The sequence below is a fragment of the Lutra lutra genome, chromosome 11 (genome assembly GCF_902655055.1).
Source record: "Lutra lutra chromosome 11, mLutLut1.2, whole genome shotgun sequence".
In the NCBI taxonomy this organism is placed as follows: Eukaryota; Metazoa; Chordata; class Mammalia; order Carnivora; family Mustelidae; genus Lutra; species Lutra lutra.
In genome coordinates, this window is record NC_062288.1 from 23,194,963 (window position 1) to 23,210,222 (window position 15,260).

At 35.2% G+C, this 15,260-nt stretch overlaps 1 protein-coding gene across 3 annotated transcripts in view; it reads right to left on the minus strand.

Annotated features, from left to right (window-relative positions):
- The window catches only part of MAGI2 (membrane associated guanylate kinase, WW and PDZ domain containing 2), a 1,365,890-nt gene that overhangs the window by 454,623 nt on the left and 896,007 nt on the right, over window positions 1-15,260 (minus strand). For all 3 annotated transcript variants that reach the window (XM_047694173.1, XM_047694175.1, XM_047694174.1), the window contains exon 6: window positions 10,241-10,320. In XM_047694173.1, coding sequence (XP_047550129.1) covers window positions 10,241-10,320 — 80 coding nt within the window. The remainder of the gene's footprint in view (window positions 1-10,240; window positions 10,321-15,260) is intronic.

The window sequence follows — 15,260 nt, forward strand, 5'->3', positions numbered from 1 at the left end:
AAATGGATAAAATATTTCACACCATTTATCTGAAAGGAGTTAAAAATCCCAAAATATATAAGAAACTCATATAACTCAAGAGTAAAAAAGAAAAAAAAGTCAGTTAAAAAATGGGCAAAGGATTTGAATACACATTTTTTCCAAAGATGACATAATCATAAGGAATTGTACCTGAACCGCAAGGATATAACATCTCATACCTGTTAGAATGACAACTACTAAAAATATGTAAGATATCAAGTGTTGGCAAAGATGTAGAAAAAAGAGAACCTTTGGGCACTGTTGCTAGGGATATAAACTGGTACAGCCACTATGGAAAACATATGGAGGCTCCTCAAAAAATTAAAAATAGAATTACCATATGATCTAGGAATTCTACTTCTGACTATATATCTGAAGTAAACTGAATCGCTACTGGAAGAGGTATCTGCCCTCCCACCTTCCTTACAGCTTTATTCAAAATAGCCAACAAATGGAAACAATCTATGTGTCCATCAGTGGATGAATGGATAAAAACAATGTAATATACATATACAATGGTATATTTTTCAGCTATAAGAAGGAAATCCTGCCATTTGTGACAACAGGAACGGACCTTGAGGGTCTAACTTGTGCACAAGTTAGACAGAAATACTGGATGATCTCATATATGAAATCTAGAACTCCCTCTCCCACAACCTCATAGAAACAAGAGTAGAATGGAAGACCAAGCAATGGAAGAAATGGGGAGATGTTGGTCAAAAGGTATAGACTTCCAGTTATAAGCTAAATTAGCTCTGGAGATAAAATGTATGGCATGGTGATTATAGTTAGTAGTACTATAAATTATAGTTGAAGGTTGCTAAGAGTCTAAATTTCAAATGTTCTTATCCCCATATCCCCCACACAAGGTAATTATGTTAGTTGTTGGATGTATTAACTAAGCTTACTGTGTTGGTTATTTCATCATATATATGGGTATCAAATGATAATGCTGTTTATCTTAAACTTACATAATTTAATATGTCAATTATATCTCAAAAAATTTGGAAAAATACACATATTAAAATGTGTTTTTATATTTCTAAGCATGGACAGTATTTTAGTTATCTTTTTATTGATATATAAGTTTTCTGTAAAGTAGGAATGTCAACTTTGAAATTTGTTGAGGCTTGCTCTACAGATTACCATGTACTCAATGTTTGTAAAGTACTCTGTGTGTTTGAGAATTGTATTTTCCATCTAAGTGTGGTGTCTGTGGATTTTCAATCAAGATTACTATTTGTTACTCAAATTTTTCTTCTTTTTTCTGTTTAATATATTGACTAGTGAGAGGTACACGAAGAAATACACTCCATGAATTTTTCAAATTCTCTTTTCAGATTTGTAATTTTTTCCTTTATATATAACTTGAAGGTATGTTATCAGATGCATATGAATTTAGGATTGTTACATCTTTCTGATTAACTAAAGCTTCTACCTATATATTTTTAAAAATAAGGCAGGCAATACCAGTCTACTCAATATCAAGGCTTAAGATATAGCTATAGTAATCTAGACAGGATGGTTCTGGTGCACAGATGGACACATAGATCAATCAATGGAACCCAAATGACATGGCAAAATCACACACATAATTTAGTGGAGGAAGGACAGCCTTTTCACCAAAAGGTGCTAGAGTAAGTGGGTATCCATTGTTTATTATAATAATAATTTAAAAGCCTCAACCTAGATCTAACACTTTATACAAAAATTATTTCAAAATAGATCACAGACCTACAGGTCAAATGTTGAAGTATACAATTTAGGGAAAAAATGAGAAAATCTTTGGCATCTAGGGCTGAGGGAAGAGCTCTTAGACTTGATACTCAAAGCATGTTTCACAAAAGGAAAAATTGATAAATTTGGTAAACTGATAAATTTGATCTCATCAAAATTAAAAACATTTTCTCTGCAGAAGACCCTGTTAAGAGGATAAAAGTAAAAACTGTAGCCTGGGGACAATGTTGATAAACAATGTACCTGATAAAGGAACTTATTATATGTAGAATATATAAATAACCCTCAAAACTGAATTCTAAAAAAATAATCTAATTAAAAATTGGGCAAAAGACATTATCAGACATACTACCAAGCAGTATGCACAGATGACAAATAATTACATGAAAAGATGTTCAATATCATTAGCCATTAGGGAAATACAAATTAAAACCACAATTCGATATCATCATATAACTATCAAAATAACCAACATGAAAAATAAAGTCCTAACACCAAATGTTGGCAAGGATATAGAGAAACTGGCTCATTGCTGGTGGGGAAATAAATGAATATAGCCACTCTGGAAAATAGTTCAGCTATTTATTCTAAAACTAAAAATGTACTTTTCCAAAAATCTAGTAATTACATTCCTGCACTTTTATCCCAGATAAGAGACCTATGTTCATGCAAAAACCTGCATACAAATGTTTGCGGCAGCTTTTTTCATATTAACTAAGAGCTGAAATCAACCTAGATGTCCTAAATGGGTAAATGCTTAAACAGTGGTACATAAAAAGTAGCAAACTCTTGATACACAAGAATGTGTTTCAGTGTAATTAACTTGAGTGAAAAAAGTCAATCTCCAAAGTTTATACACTGTATAATTCCATTTATAGAACATTTTTGAAATAACAAAGACATTGACATGGAGAACAGATTAGTGGTTGTTAAGGGTTAGGGACTGTGCAGTGAGAGGGGATGGATATGCACATAAAGCAGTAGCATGAGAGAGTCTTGTGGGATGGCAGAGTTATGACTCTTGATTGTGGCCATAGTCACATGTAACTACATATGTGACATATATGATATATGCACACACATATGCACACATACCAGTACTTGTATAACTAGTAAAATAAATTCTGTGGATTGTACTAATGTCAATTTTCTGATTTTTATATAGTATCATATTTATGTAAGATGTTAATATTGGGGTCTTTGTTAGGGGTGTTTGGGTCCTCCCTGTACTTGCTTTTGTAATTTCCCAGGAATTTATAAATATTTCAAAATAAAAAATCCTGAAAGTCACATCTGAAATATTTTGAAATTATTTTGCTACTATACAGACAGAACAAGCAGATTTGATGACATCCATATTATTTTCAAACTTGCACGCATTAAGCAATGAACACAAGACATAACTCATTCCTAAGCATAAAAGAAGCTTGAGAAATCAAGAATAAAAGGACAGAATTTTTAAATCCTTACATAGGTACTATTTTATAGCCATGATGAAGACTGTGGATAGAAGAGAGAAATAAATAAATTATTAGTACAAAAATGATATTCAAAATATTTAACTATTTTCATGATCTGAACACTAACCAATCAGAGTAGACTGGGACCAATTAGGACAGACGCCAGCCATAAACAGCATAATTTGGTATTGGCGTAAAGCAGTGGAATATCTATGGTATATAATTTAATTGCATTTGATTTTATTATTTCCTCCACAAAAGATTCATATTCCTAAAGTGTTGGTATTTCATAGTACTCCTAAGCTGAAAATATTGGAATGGTTACTATATCATTGGATAAAGCATACCTCAAAGTGCTGCTATAAAAAATCATGACTAATATGAATAATCACCAGTTAGCAAAATAAGAACAGTTTATATTAAGATATTTTAAACAATTTTTTATAAAACACCCTAAATATCAGTACAGAAATAAAATAACATCCAAATTAGTTAGTTCGTAATATTTAAAGATAGGAATTCAATATATCCATGACTTTTCAATTTTAAAGTCTTGTACTTGAATAGTATCTTTAGAGTCTGGGTTTTTTTTTTTTTTTTTTTTAAGATTTTATTCATTTATTTGAGAGAGAGAGCATGTGAGTGCATGAGTGGGAGGTAAGGGGCTGAGGGAGAGGGAGAAGCAGACTCCTCACTAAGCAGGGAGCCAGATGAGGGACTTGATCCCAGGACCCCGAGGTCATGACCAGAGCCCAAAGGCAGACACTTGACCAACTAAGCCACCAGGTGCCCTTCAAGTGTGTTTCACTGAATTCTTCCTAATGGAAAAATGTCAAGGTGCTTTACAAACATAATCTCAGCAGGTTTATTAGATTAGGAAAACAAATATTCAAAGGTGAAACTGATTTGGTCATATTTTTTCTTGAGAAATTAGAATCACTAATTATCAATACAAATTTAATGAGACAACAGGCCAAAGCCCCTATTCTAAAAAGAAATAAATTATGCACTCTAGGAATAGAATGTGAACTCTGAAAATAAAAGTATGCATTTCCTGATCTGCATGGCAGTTAAGAAATTCACTTAAGAAATGACATAAAACTACATACAGATGGCTAACAAACACAAGAAAAAATGATACACATCACTCATCATCAGAGAAATACAAATCAAAACTGTAATAAGATACCACCTCACACCTGTAAGAATGGCTAAAATTAACAACACAGGAAACAACAGATGTTGGTGAGGATGTGGAGAAAGAGGACCTCCTACACTGTTGGTGGGAATGCAAACTGGCATAACACTGTGGAAAACAGCATGGATTTCCCTCAAAAAGTTAAAAGTAGAGCTACTCTACGATCTGGCAATTACATTACTAGGTATTTATCCAAACAATACAAAAATAATGATTCAAAGTGATACATGCATCCCAATGTTTATAGTAGCATTCTCAACAATAGCCAAATTATAGAAAGAGCCCAAATGTCCACTGACTGGTGAATGTGTGTGTATGTATATATACATACACACACAAACACACATACTATCCTATTCTATATATATATATATATATATATATATTCTATATATGATATATTCTATCATATATATTTCTATTATATAAAATATATATTATATATATTCTATTATATATTTTATGGCTGATATATTCTCTATACATTATATATTCTATATATTATATATATTTCTATTATATAATATATATATTATATATATATATATATTCAATAGAATATATCAGCCACAAAAAAGAATGAAATCTTGCCATTTGCAACAACATGGATGGAGCAAGAGAGTATAATGCTAAGTGAAATAAGGCAGTTAGAGAATGACAAATACTGTATGACTTCACTCATATGTGGAATTTAAGAAACAAAACGCATGAACATGGTGGAGTGGGGAGAGAAAGGCAAACCAGAAAACAGACTCATAACTATAGAGAACAAACTGAGGGTTGCTGGAGGGGAGATGGGTGGAGGAGGGGGGGAAGGAGGGGAGGGGATTAAGGAGGGCACTTGTGATGAGCACAGTATGTAAGTGATGAATCACTATATTGTACAGCTGACACTAATATTACACTGTATGTTAACTAATTGAAACGTAAATAAAACCTTGAAAAAGAATTAAGAAAAAAAGAAATGATAAAAAAAAGAGAAATGACCTAAAACTAATTAGTGTTTTCTATTATTTTAGAAAGATAAACCTCCTTCTCTTGAAAAAAAAAAAACACTTAATAAATATTACAAAATACAGCTTATGCGGTCTTCATTTATGTGTACTTTGGACACCATTTTCTTTAAAAGACAAAGTAATAGCTCAACGCTTTAAATGTCAAGGGAAATGCAGTTCTCATGTAGGTAAACACGTTAAGATTATGTAATTTTTTTTTACAGTAACATGAGAAAACTCCCTTATAACTCAAAGACATAGAATCTAGAAATGAATCCACCTAGTTCGCATAGCTGTGATTACAACTTTGTGAGAATTCAGAGCCATTATAACAGAATGGCGGGGAACAACCTCCAATCTATCAATATTAGGTTGGAATTAGGGAGGTGGATAATTTTAGCCTATGTGGGTTTTTTCATTTCCATCTCTCCAGGACACTCTAGAATAATTCCAGTCCTTTAAGGTAGGCCAACCATTCTGAATTCTTCCCTTTGTCTTCTATGAGGCTAATTTGTTGGCTCAGAACACACAGAAAGGAAAAGAAAGGAGCAATTACTCAGAGCCTGTGGCATCACAAGCACTATCCTTCTTCTATGTGAAACTAAATCTGCATGAAACAGATATGCTCTCCATTTTACAGGTAAGAAAGCCTAGGCTCTTAGAAATTAAGCACCTTGCCCAAGAGCCCACAGGTTTGTGTTTGGATTAGAGCTTTCCACGGCTCCAAATTTCACACAATCTTTACTCCTAACTGTGACAGTTGAATTACCTTTCAACTTTAAGAAAAGAATGGTCCTACAAGGCTTGAGTCATTTAAGAAAAAAAGATTTATTTATCTATGAGAGAGAGAGTGTGTGAGTGAATGGGCAGACGGAGACCATCTCAGACTCCTCTAGGTGAGTGCAGAGTCCTTCACAGGGCTCGATCTCATGACTCATAAGATCATGACCTGAGAATCACTTTTGATGTTAACCCTAGTTCAGTGATTCTTGGGGGATGTGTCACCACTGGGATGTGTGTGATCGCAAAGGTGTCAGGAGAAAGCCTGTGGTATTGATTCTGAGGGCCGAGGGCAAATATGATGATGTCTTATACGCAGTTCACGGATCTTGCCTCCAAATCATTCAACAGTTAACTGCGATTTCTGTGGTGTTTTGTAAAAGGCTATCTTGGCTTGCTAAATGGCACTCCCCCAAATACTAGTATTAGAATCCAGTTTTAGGTGGAGACTTTTTTCTGTGATGTCGACTGGTGCTGAAACTCTAAAAACACAGAGCGATGACAAATGCACAGAATGTAGTGACTTCAGTATTTTCAACTGTATGGTGAGAAAAGGAAGTAGGCTTTTATGTTTAGTAGCAGGTAAGAAATCAAAATGGTTGCTGTGATGTCAATAGATAGCTGTTCAATATGTATTTGTATGGAGCTGTCTATTCCCACATTCCCCTTGATAACAATGAGAAAACATTTGCTAGTTTTTTCCTCTAACCCAAGAATAATTTATATCAGTAGATACCTCCCTTCCATCTCTCTTTCAGTCAGCTTCTTCTTTTTATAGTTGATCAAGGAATTAACTTTTCACACCTATGTTAACAGAACCACAAATGCCCACATTTGCAACATGTATCCATGTCTGCATCCACATCCACAGGGACCTATGTAAACTCTTAATTGTATGCGCACATATACAACATCATGGAATTCCATTTTGAGAGATTAAAATATTAATTATGGTAATAATCAAGAATTCATGGTATGCAACCCAATAAGGTCTAAAATGCCTTTTAAAAGTACTGCACAAAACATTTGCTTCCAGGTAGGATGGAACGAGAAGCTTATAAGCTATAAGAACACAAAGAAAATCTATACAAAATGAAAAATGAACAGCTTAAAAGGATCAGAGCAATGCTGAAACCACAGGTCTAGGATTCTAAAGAGTAGAAAACCCTGGAGAGGTAAGGGAAGAATTTGCAGCTGATTTGGATTGTGGGCTGTGGGAAGAACCCAGACTTGGCCTAGGTAGAAGGCCACCACTGGAGGTTAGGGAAGCCAGCACAAAGTTGAGGAGTTTTGAGGGACTGCAGTGACAATATATAGACTTCAGAGATCTTAAACACACAACCCATTATCCCATGATGACATTTGTCAGATTCAGAAGCTGCAAGGTCTAGAGGCAAAAAAGCTAAGCCAAAACCCCTGAAATACATCACAGATTTTTGGCAGTCTTGCAATACTAAGAAGAAAAAATATTTTTAAAATATTGGCATTCAAGACCTGCCAAGAAGAAGGCCCCACATGAACACACTGGGCCTGGATGGTCCTGTGGACCAAATCCAGCCTGTTTCTATTTTCTGTATGGTCCAGAAATGAAGACCAATTTATATACTTTTAAATGGTTGCCAAAAAAAATCAAGAGTAGTATTTTAATATTAAAATTCGGAGCATATATGAAACTCAAATTCTCTGTTCATAAACAAAGTTTATCAAAACCTATCCATGCCCTTTAGTAATGTATTGAATTTGCCTGCTTTTTCATAGTGAGGAGTTACAAAGAGACTGGATGACCCACAAAGCCTAAAATATAGGCGACCTGTCCCATTATAGAAGACGCTTGCCGACCTACAAATGGGCTCTTGGTTGAAAACCCTGGGCAAACAGCCTAAGCACAGAAACAAACCAGAGATAAACTGGGTCTTATCAAAACTCAGCCCAACCTCCTATTGGCTCAACTCCAGATTGGATTAAGGAATTAGCCTCCACTCTATCTCTAGGGCACAAAGAGGACAAATCTTTGCCTAAGAAAGATCTTATCATCTGGAGCCTGTATAATTTTTTATACACATTTCACACACATTCCAGCATTCAGAAAATTACTCTACTTTGTTTGGCCTGAGCCGAATGTATAAAGCAGCCTGATTTAATTGGTGAGCTCAACAGCAATCCATTAACAGGTGATTAAATATGCAATTTTAACCTGTGTTTTAAAGAAAAATACAACAGAGGTAACACTATTACCTGAAAGCAACTTTCTTGGCAAGAAAACTCAAAATATGTGTCTGGAATAATATTATTCTAACTAACTAGAATGTTATTTTCCATTGTAAAACATTCCAATAATGTGTGGAATAAAATCTAGGAGTTATTTATTTTGTAGAAAAGGAAGACAAATAGTAATTGACTGGTTAGAAATCATTGTGAACTACAAGACTGTATTCTAGGACTCGTTTTTTGTCAGTGATGTGCACTTCCCAGACGCTGGCTTCATATTTTAGGTACCTACCATCCTGAGAAGACAGACAAGAGCAGATGTGGGAAAAAACTGGTCCACTGGAATACTAAAGTTATGCTATGTCTTATGCCTACAACACTCCCAGAATTTTAAAATTTGATTTTAATAGCTTTTTCTGATGAAAAGAATAAGACAGCTGAGAAGTTCAATATGTCATAGCACTGCAAATCGTTAAATTCATTTTAATTAGGATATACTAAGGTTTTACATCTGTGGCAAAAGTAAATTGTAACTTCCATACATAGCAGAGCAGGCCATTTTAATTTATAACCGATTACAATCTGCAGCACTTGTCTTATTGGTGTCAATGAAATATATATCCTAATGGTGTTCAAAAGTCCAGGTCACATAATAATTTTATGGGATTCTACCACATGCAGTCATGCTATTATACAGAAGGCATAGAGATACAGCTATGAATATAAAATTTAATGTAGATAGTGATTAAAAACTGGATATTTATGCATTCCAATATGTACATATAAATGTTACACTAAAATTTTTTTTTTAAATTTAACTCAGTATATAACTGGCTTGTCAACAGTTATCTTATGGAAATGAACATTAGCAAAATATTATCTGAGAAAGCCAGAACTATTGTTAAAATCAAAGGACTTTCAGAATTAGAGACTTTTTACAAAGTTGACTTTTCAGAAACTTCTTTAAAAGTTGAACTCTCTTCATCACTTTCTCTACCTTTAAGAGCTTCTCATAGATAGGTGCCTGTGAACAGGACTCTAGTGGCTTGAGGAGATAAAGGCTGGACTGTGGTCAAATAATCACAAGGAGAGTATGTTATTTATCATTTTAGCTAAATTTTAAGTGTTCTTTTCACATGAAACTCAGTATCTTTAAAAATCACAAGTATCATCTCTAACAGACTTCATGTATGTAATTTACTAAATTCAAAGCAAGGTTTATACTCATCTAATCCTCAAAACTGTTTAAAAACATTCTTCCCATACATGAAAACAGCTGACTTCTAAGCAAGTTAATATTATTACACTGGGAACGAGAAAATAGTATAGAGAACCCAGGATATTCATGCAACTGGTTATTTAATTCAAATATCTGATTAAAGGAAAGTAGCCCTATGTATAGACCTTTATACCACCGATTCCTTAATAACTAGCAGAAGGCCATGCTTCTAAACACAAAAATCCATATTATTTATGGTTCCACAATAGTGTTTCTCCATACAACATGTTCGATTCCAGCGAAAAGATCAGAATCCTCAGAGAGACATATTGCAAACAAAAAGTCCTTAGAAGGTGGGGGAAAGTCAGGCCAGGAGTCACAGAGAACCAACAGAGATGACAGAAATGTGATATCCAGCACCATCTCCTCAGACAGAGAAAGGAAAACCACATGGCACTGCTGAAAAGCCGTGTTAATTCTCTCTCCTAGCTGAGCATTAAATATTACATCTTTCCAACCATCTCAACCACATGGCTGCTTCTTGAGGTGAGACCTTCCTTTAAGAAACACAAACACGCTCACAAGTGCAACGCAGAAACATCGTAGGAACTTAGTGACCTACCATTCTCTTTGCATTCTTCTGGAGGTTTAGCCTTTTTCGCAAGTCGTGGATCCAGCCATGATGTTGTCTTTGTGTTATGGCTGAAAAGAAAAGAGATCACTCTGAACAGACACATACTGAAGGGAATCAAGTTTATTCCTTTAAAAAAAAAAAAAAGGAGGGGGGTGTTAGTCCAACAAAATTGCAATCGATACACTTAATTTGCTTACTGGTTCTAAGTAACCCTGAAGGTAGTGTAAGAGTAATTGTGCAAGGCAGCTGTAAATTTGGCAACCTCAGCTCCCTGTCCTCAAAGCAGCTATTTTTATTAAAATCAACTAGAATGTTGCCAAGTTAACCTCATTGAAAATGCAGAACTCATCCAGAGCAAAAGGAATTTATTACAAACACAGGATTCTCCAGTTGGAAGAGCACAGTTCGCAGGCTCTGATACTGTTTCCTCACTTTTACAAAATAATTATTTTCATCTTAAACCTGCCCTTTTCATAAAGAATTGTTTTGTTACTCTCTAACTCCAGAGCTGGCAGCGGCAGTATAAAAGTGACGAAAATTACAGCATGTTTTCAGGATGCCTACATTTTCTCAAAAAGTGATTAATAGCAATGTCATTAACCCATATTTAGCTGTATTCCATCTAAATACTTTCAATCTGGCCAGGAAGGCAGAGGGTAAAAATGCCTGTATTCGAATGTTTCTAGAATGGAATTTCTGGGAATTAATAATAATTTTGATGACATTTTGCTTTGGAAAAAAAAAAAGAATGTTTTTTGGGAAGCCTTTCGTCAGGAATTTTAAAAACAGAGGAGAGATGTTTTTAGAACAGTGTTTCTTAAAGAGGCCCTAGAATCACTTGCATTGGAGTCACCTGGTGATTAACAGTGCACAATTCTGGGGCTTCATAGAAGTACGAAATCAGAATCTTTGAGGTGGAGCCACAAAATCTCCATCATTGGCAAGCACTCCTGGTGATTTTTATGCACATTATAATTCGAGAACCACTCAAAAGCTCAAAACTGCTCTTTGGAACTAAAGTCTTTGCTGTGTACAGCTGTCTCAAGTGATCTCATCTACCAGTGGACAAATCATCAAGGATGTGACATTTGTGAGGGCTTCCAGAAAAAGCATGAACAAAGTCATGGATGTGGGAAAGTGTGAGGCTCATACAGGGAAGAGTCAAAAGGCCATCAATGGAACACTAAAGGGAACAGCAGAGAATAGTTTAGAAATATAAAGTAAAGCCAAATAACAGGGATATTTCAACACACTGTAAGAAAGTCCAATGTTAATGATGAAAGTCAAATGATAACCGTTTCACATGTATCTTTTCTTTCTTCTTTGAAATTTAACTATGTTTTATTGTATAAAAACGTACATAAGCATCAGCTAGAGAACCTGAGGGACAAATCTCCACTTAAAGCAAAGGTCAGAAAATTCTCCCAGGCAGCATATTTAAGAGCAAACTTATAGAGACCAGGTGCTTATCTAAGGAAAAAAATTTTAAGGCAGAAAGGAGGAAAGATGGAGACAAGCCGGGCAGTGGGGAAGCAAGCCCAAGGTGTTAAAGCACCTCATGTTTTCTGGATGATGATCCCAGCTATGTGCAGAGCCACCTCTGATTTGAAAATGAAGACATGAAGATCCTAAGGTCAAGAAATCTCTGCTCCTGAAAAAGATTCCCTTTCATTTCCGACTTTCATGTGTGCTAAAGAGAAAAATGCTCTCCATCGTGTTCATCACATAGGAACTTCACCATGATTGATGCCTCTAAGCAGGGCTCTCATAATTTGATCAGATAAAGGCTGTGAATTTGGTTAAATTACAAATCATCAGGAGAGTATGCTAGCTTTTATTTTCTCCCAGTTTGACCTTTGCAAAGCCTGATGGTGCTTTATTATCAAGTTTCAGAAGCAAGTAAAGTATTGCAGACACTTTCATCTCATTTGGGTCCTCATTTGTAGTCATACCAATATCATCTAGTCTTTCCCTCTGAACTAAAGATGCTCACGGAAGGAGATGAGGACCACCCCAAGTATGTTAGTGGACTGGTTCAGTGTTTGCTGCTCCCATTTTGAAAAAAACAAATTCACTTTTAAAAATGTTTTTTATAGACATGCCTTCAGTACAAAGTGTGTGTGTGTGCGTGCACGCGCACGTGCGCATGTGTGCACACAAGTGCATTTGTGTGTAAGATGTGTTCACGTCTATGTTTTTATGTGGTAGGGAGAGATGCTGGGAAGTGGGCAAGGAAAATTCATTTCCCTTCGTTTTAAGCACGCTTGCTTCTTCAAAACCCTTTCTTCATTTTGGAGAAAAGTCATTTATTTCTAGGTCTGTAAGACATTTTCACAAAAGCAAACACACCTATAGCTAAATAGTAAGGAGCCATTACTGAGCCATTTCAGGGAGTCAAATTACCATTTCTGTACCACACTATCATTGGTCTCAATGGCTAATTTTGTAGAGAACTGTGAGTTTCCTAGCTTTCCTGAGTTTATACAATGCATTTCATTACAGGATGATTTTTTTTTTTTTTTTTAGGATGAACTAGCATTAATGGTATGTCACTTTAATACACTTTGGCAGATGGAGTCTCTTACAGTGAACAGCATTTTTAGCTGATCATCTGAAATGATTCTGAAAAAAATGTGGGTTAGTCTTAAACATCACATGAAGATACATGCAATATTTTCCAATAGTGGCTCTCCCTAGACTTGTAATTTGGGTGCTTCTTTAGGATACCTTACAAAGGGGATATTTTTAATGCATTTGGGAGACAACAGACCAAGTGGCTTTTCCATGTCCCTTAAATTATATATTTTTAACCTTGACAATTAGCTTTGAAGATGGGATTAAACATTGGACAGGAAACTTGTACAAAATGGGATCATTGAGGGATTTTTCACAATCTACATACCACTTTTCCTCAAGTTTGAGGATGTGATTTCTCTTCACTTCGACTGCTAAAGTAGATTTAAACAAGACATCAGTTTTCGGTATCTGAGCCAACTGTGTGGTGCACAAATGACAGGAAGGTAAGAGGCTAATGTTATATGATCTTATATTCTGATACTAGTTTCTTAAACAGAGACACATACACAAATACATACTGCATTTGCAAAGAAATTTTTTTCCTCTAGTTGGGGAATGAAACAAATATTTTCTAGGAATGCTGAATCACAGTAGTCCACTTTTGTATGTATTTCTATGGATAGAGTTAATGTGATGATCATGAAAAGTGAGTAAAGTCAGTAGCTATTCAAGTTCAATCAATGCCAGATTAATAAACCTTAATAGATAATATTTTAAAGATAAAAACCTTAAAAAATGTTTTATCCAAACTCTTCCCTGATGTTAAACTATATAATGAATCTATCTGGAGGACTGGAATAAACCAGAAGTGAAATTTCATTTAACTCTGCAACACTAGTTTAAATTCATAACAGAATGGCTTTGAAGATGTGATAGGCTGACTTATAATGAATTAGACATTTCTGTGTGTGTGCGTGTGTGCATTTTTCTAAGTTTAACCTTTGCCAAACTGACAAAAGGTTCAGGTTAAATAACATTTTATCTTCCTGGAGAAACATTCTTTTCACACAGAAAATGCTTCTCTTGGACAGGAAAAGCAGCTGACATTATGGCACATCATTGCAAAGTTATTCTCATTATCTTGCAACATTTCCTGATTGTCTACTTTTGTTAGGAACTGCACTAGAACTCTCATACCCATCACCTCATTTTATGCTAATGAGCCTCTGCGGCTTCATATTTTTAATTTAATTCCACTTTACAGTTAGAAAAGCAAAGCTTCAGAGAAGGTGAGTAACTTGCCCAAGGTTACACAGCTCATGTGTAAAAGTGAAAGAGCTGGCATTCGACCCAGATATGTAGGATTCCCAAGTCCAAGTTTCTTATGCTCTAAAACCAAAGGCATACTAAACCTAACACTATTATTTATACTGAGTTGCTTTTATTTCACTTCCTTGGAGAATAATCAAAGATTTGTTTCTCAGAGCCTTTGCCAATAGTTTGGAAATAGAGGCATTTATCTCCTTTTTGAAGATAGTAACCACAACCTTAAATCTCTTTGTGTTGAATGTCTGGTATTTAGTAGGTATTATATTAAATTGCAGGTGCACAGAGATGGAAGAAAGAACACTGTGATTGAGGAGGCACGTAAAGTATCACTGGAAATATTTTTGTCCTTATAAACTTGAATTCTCCATTCAGATCACTTTTGAATCATATGTTCTCCATTCAGATCTGGATATTTTTCCAAGTGGAGCTAAGATGGCAGCATAGGAGGACCTTAGGCTCATCTGTCCCTAGAATACAACTAGGTAATTATCAAATCATTCTCAATACCCCAGAAATCAACCTGAATATATTTCCAAACTAAAGTCTTAAAATTCCTGATTTACAAGATATGAATATGAATATTACATATGAATATTAGGTCTTAGAAGCTATATTAAAGAATTAGGCTAATAAAACTGCTATCAAACAGGGAGCATTTTTTTTCCTTTTAATAAATTAATTTATTTTAGAGAGTGTGAGTAAGGGGAGGTGGCCAAAGGAGAGGGAGAAAGAGAATCCTTCAAGCAGACTCCCCACTGAGTAGGGAGCCTGACGTGGGGCTCGGTCCCAGGATCCCGAGATCATGACCTGAGCTGAATCCTAGAGCCAACTGACCGAATCACCCAGGTGGAAAATTTTCGTATTGATCATGCCACACTCCATCCTCCGTTCCATTTTTTCATTATTCTACGTTTTCCCAGTCAGTTTCTTAGGTATTCATAAGTGGAACCTCATGGGTGATCCGATTCAAACCTAATTTTAAGACATGTCCTCCTTTCATCCACCTCTTCCTTCAGTTTCCTTTTGCTCTCTCCTCCCCTACTTTCATATTGCCACCCAGATCAAAATAATGTTTTCAATACTGCACAAACACTAGATGATGCTTCACCAACTGAGATTTTATTAGTCGAATAAGAAATTTTTATTATCAAACACATTCCCT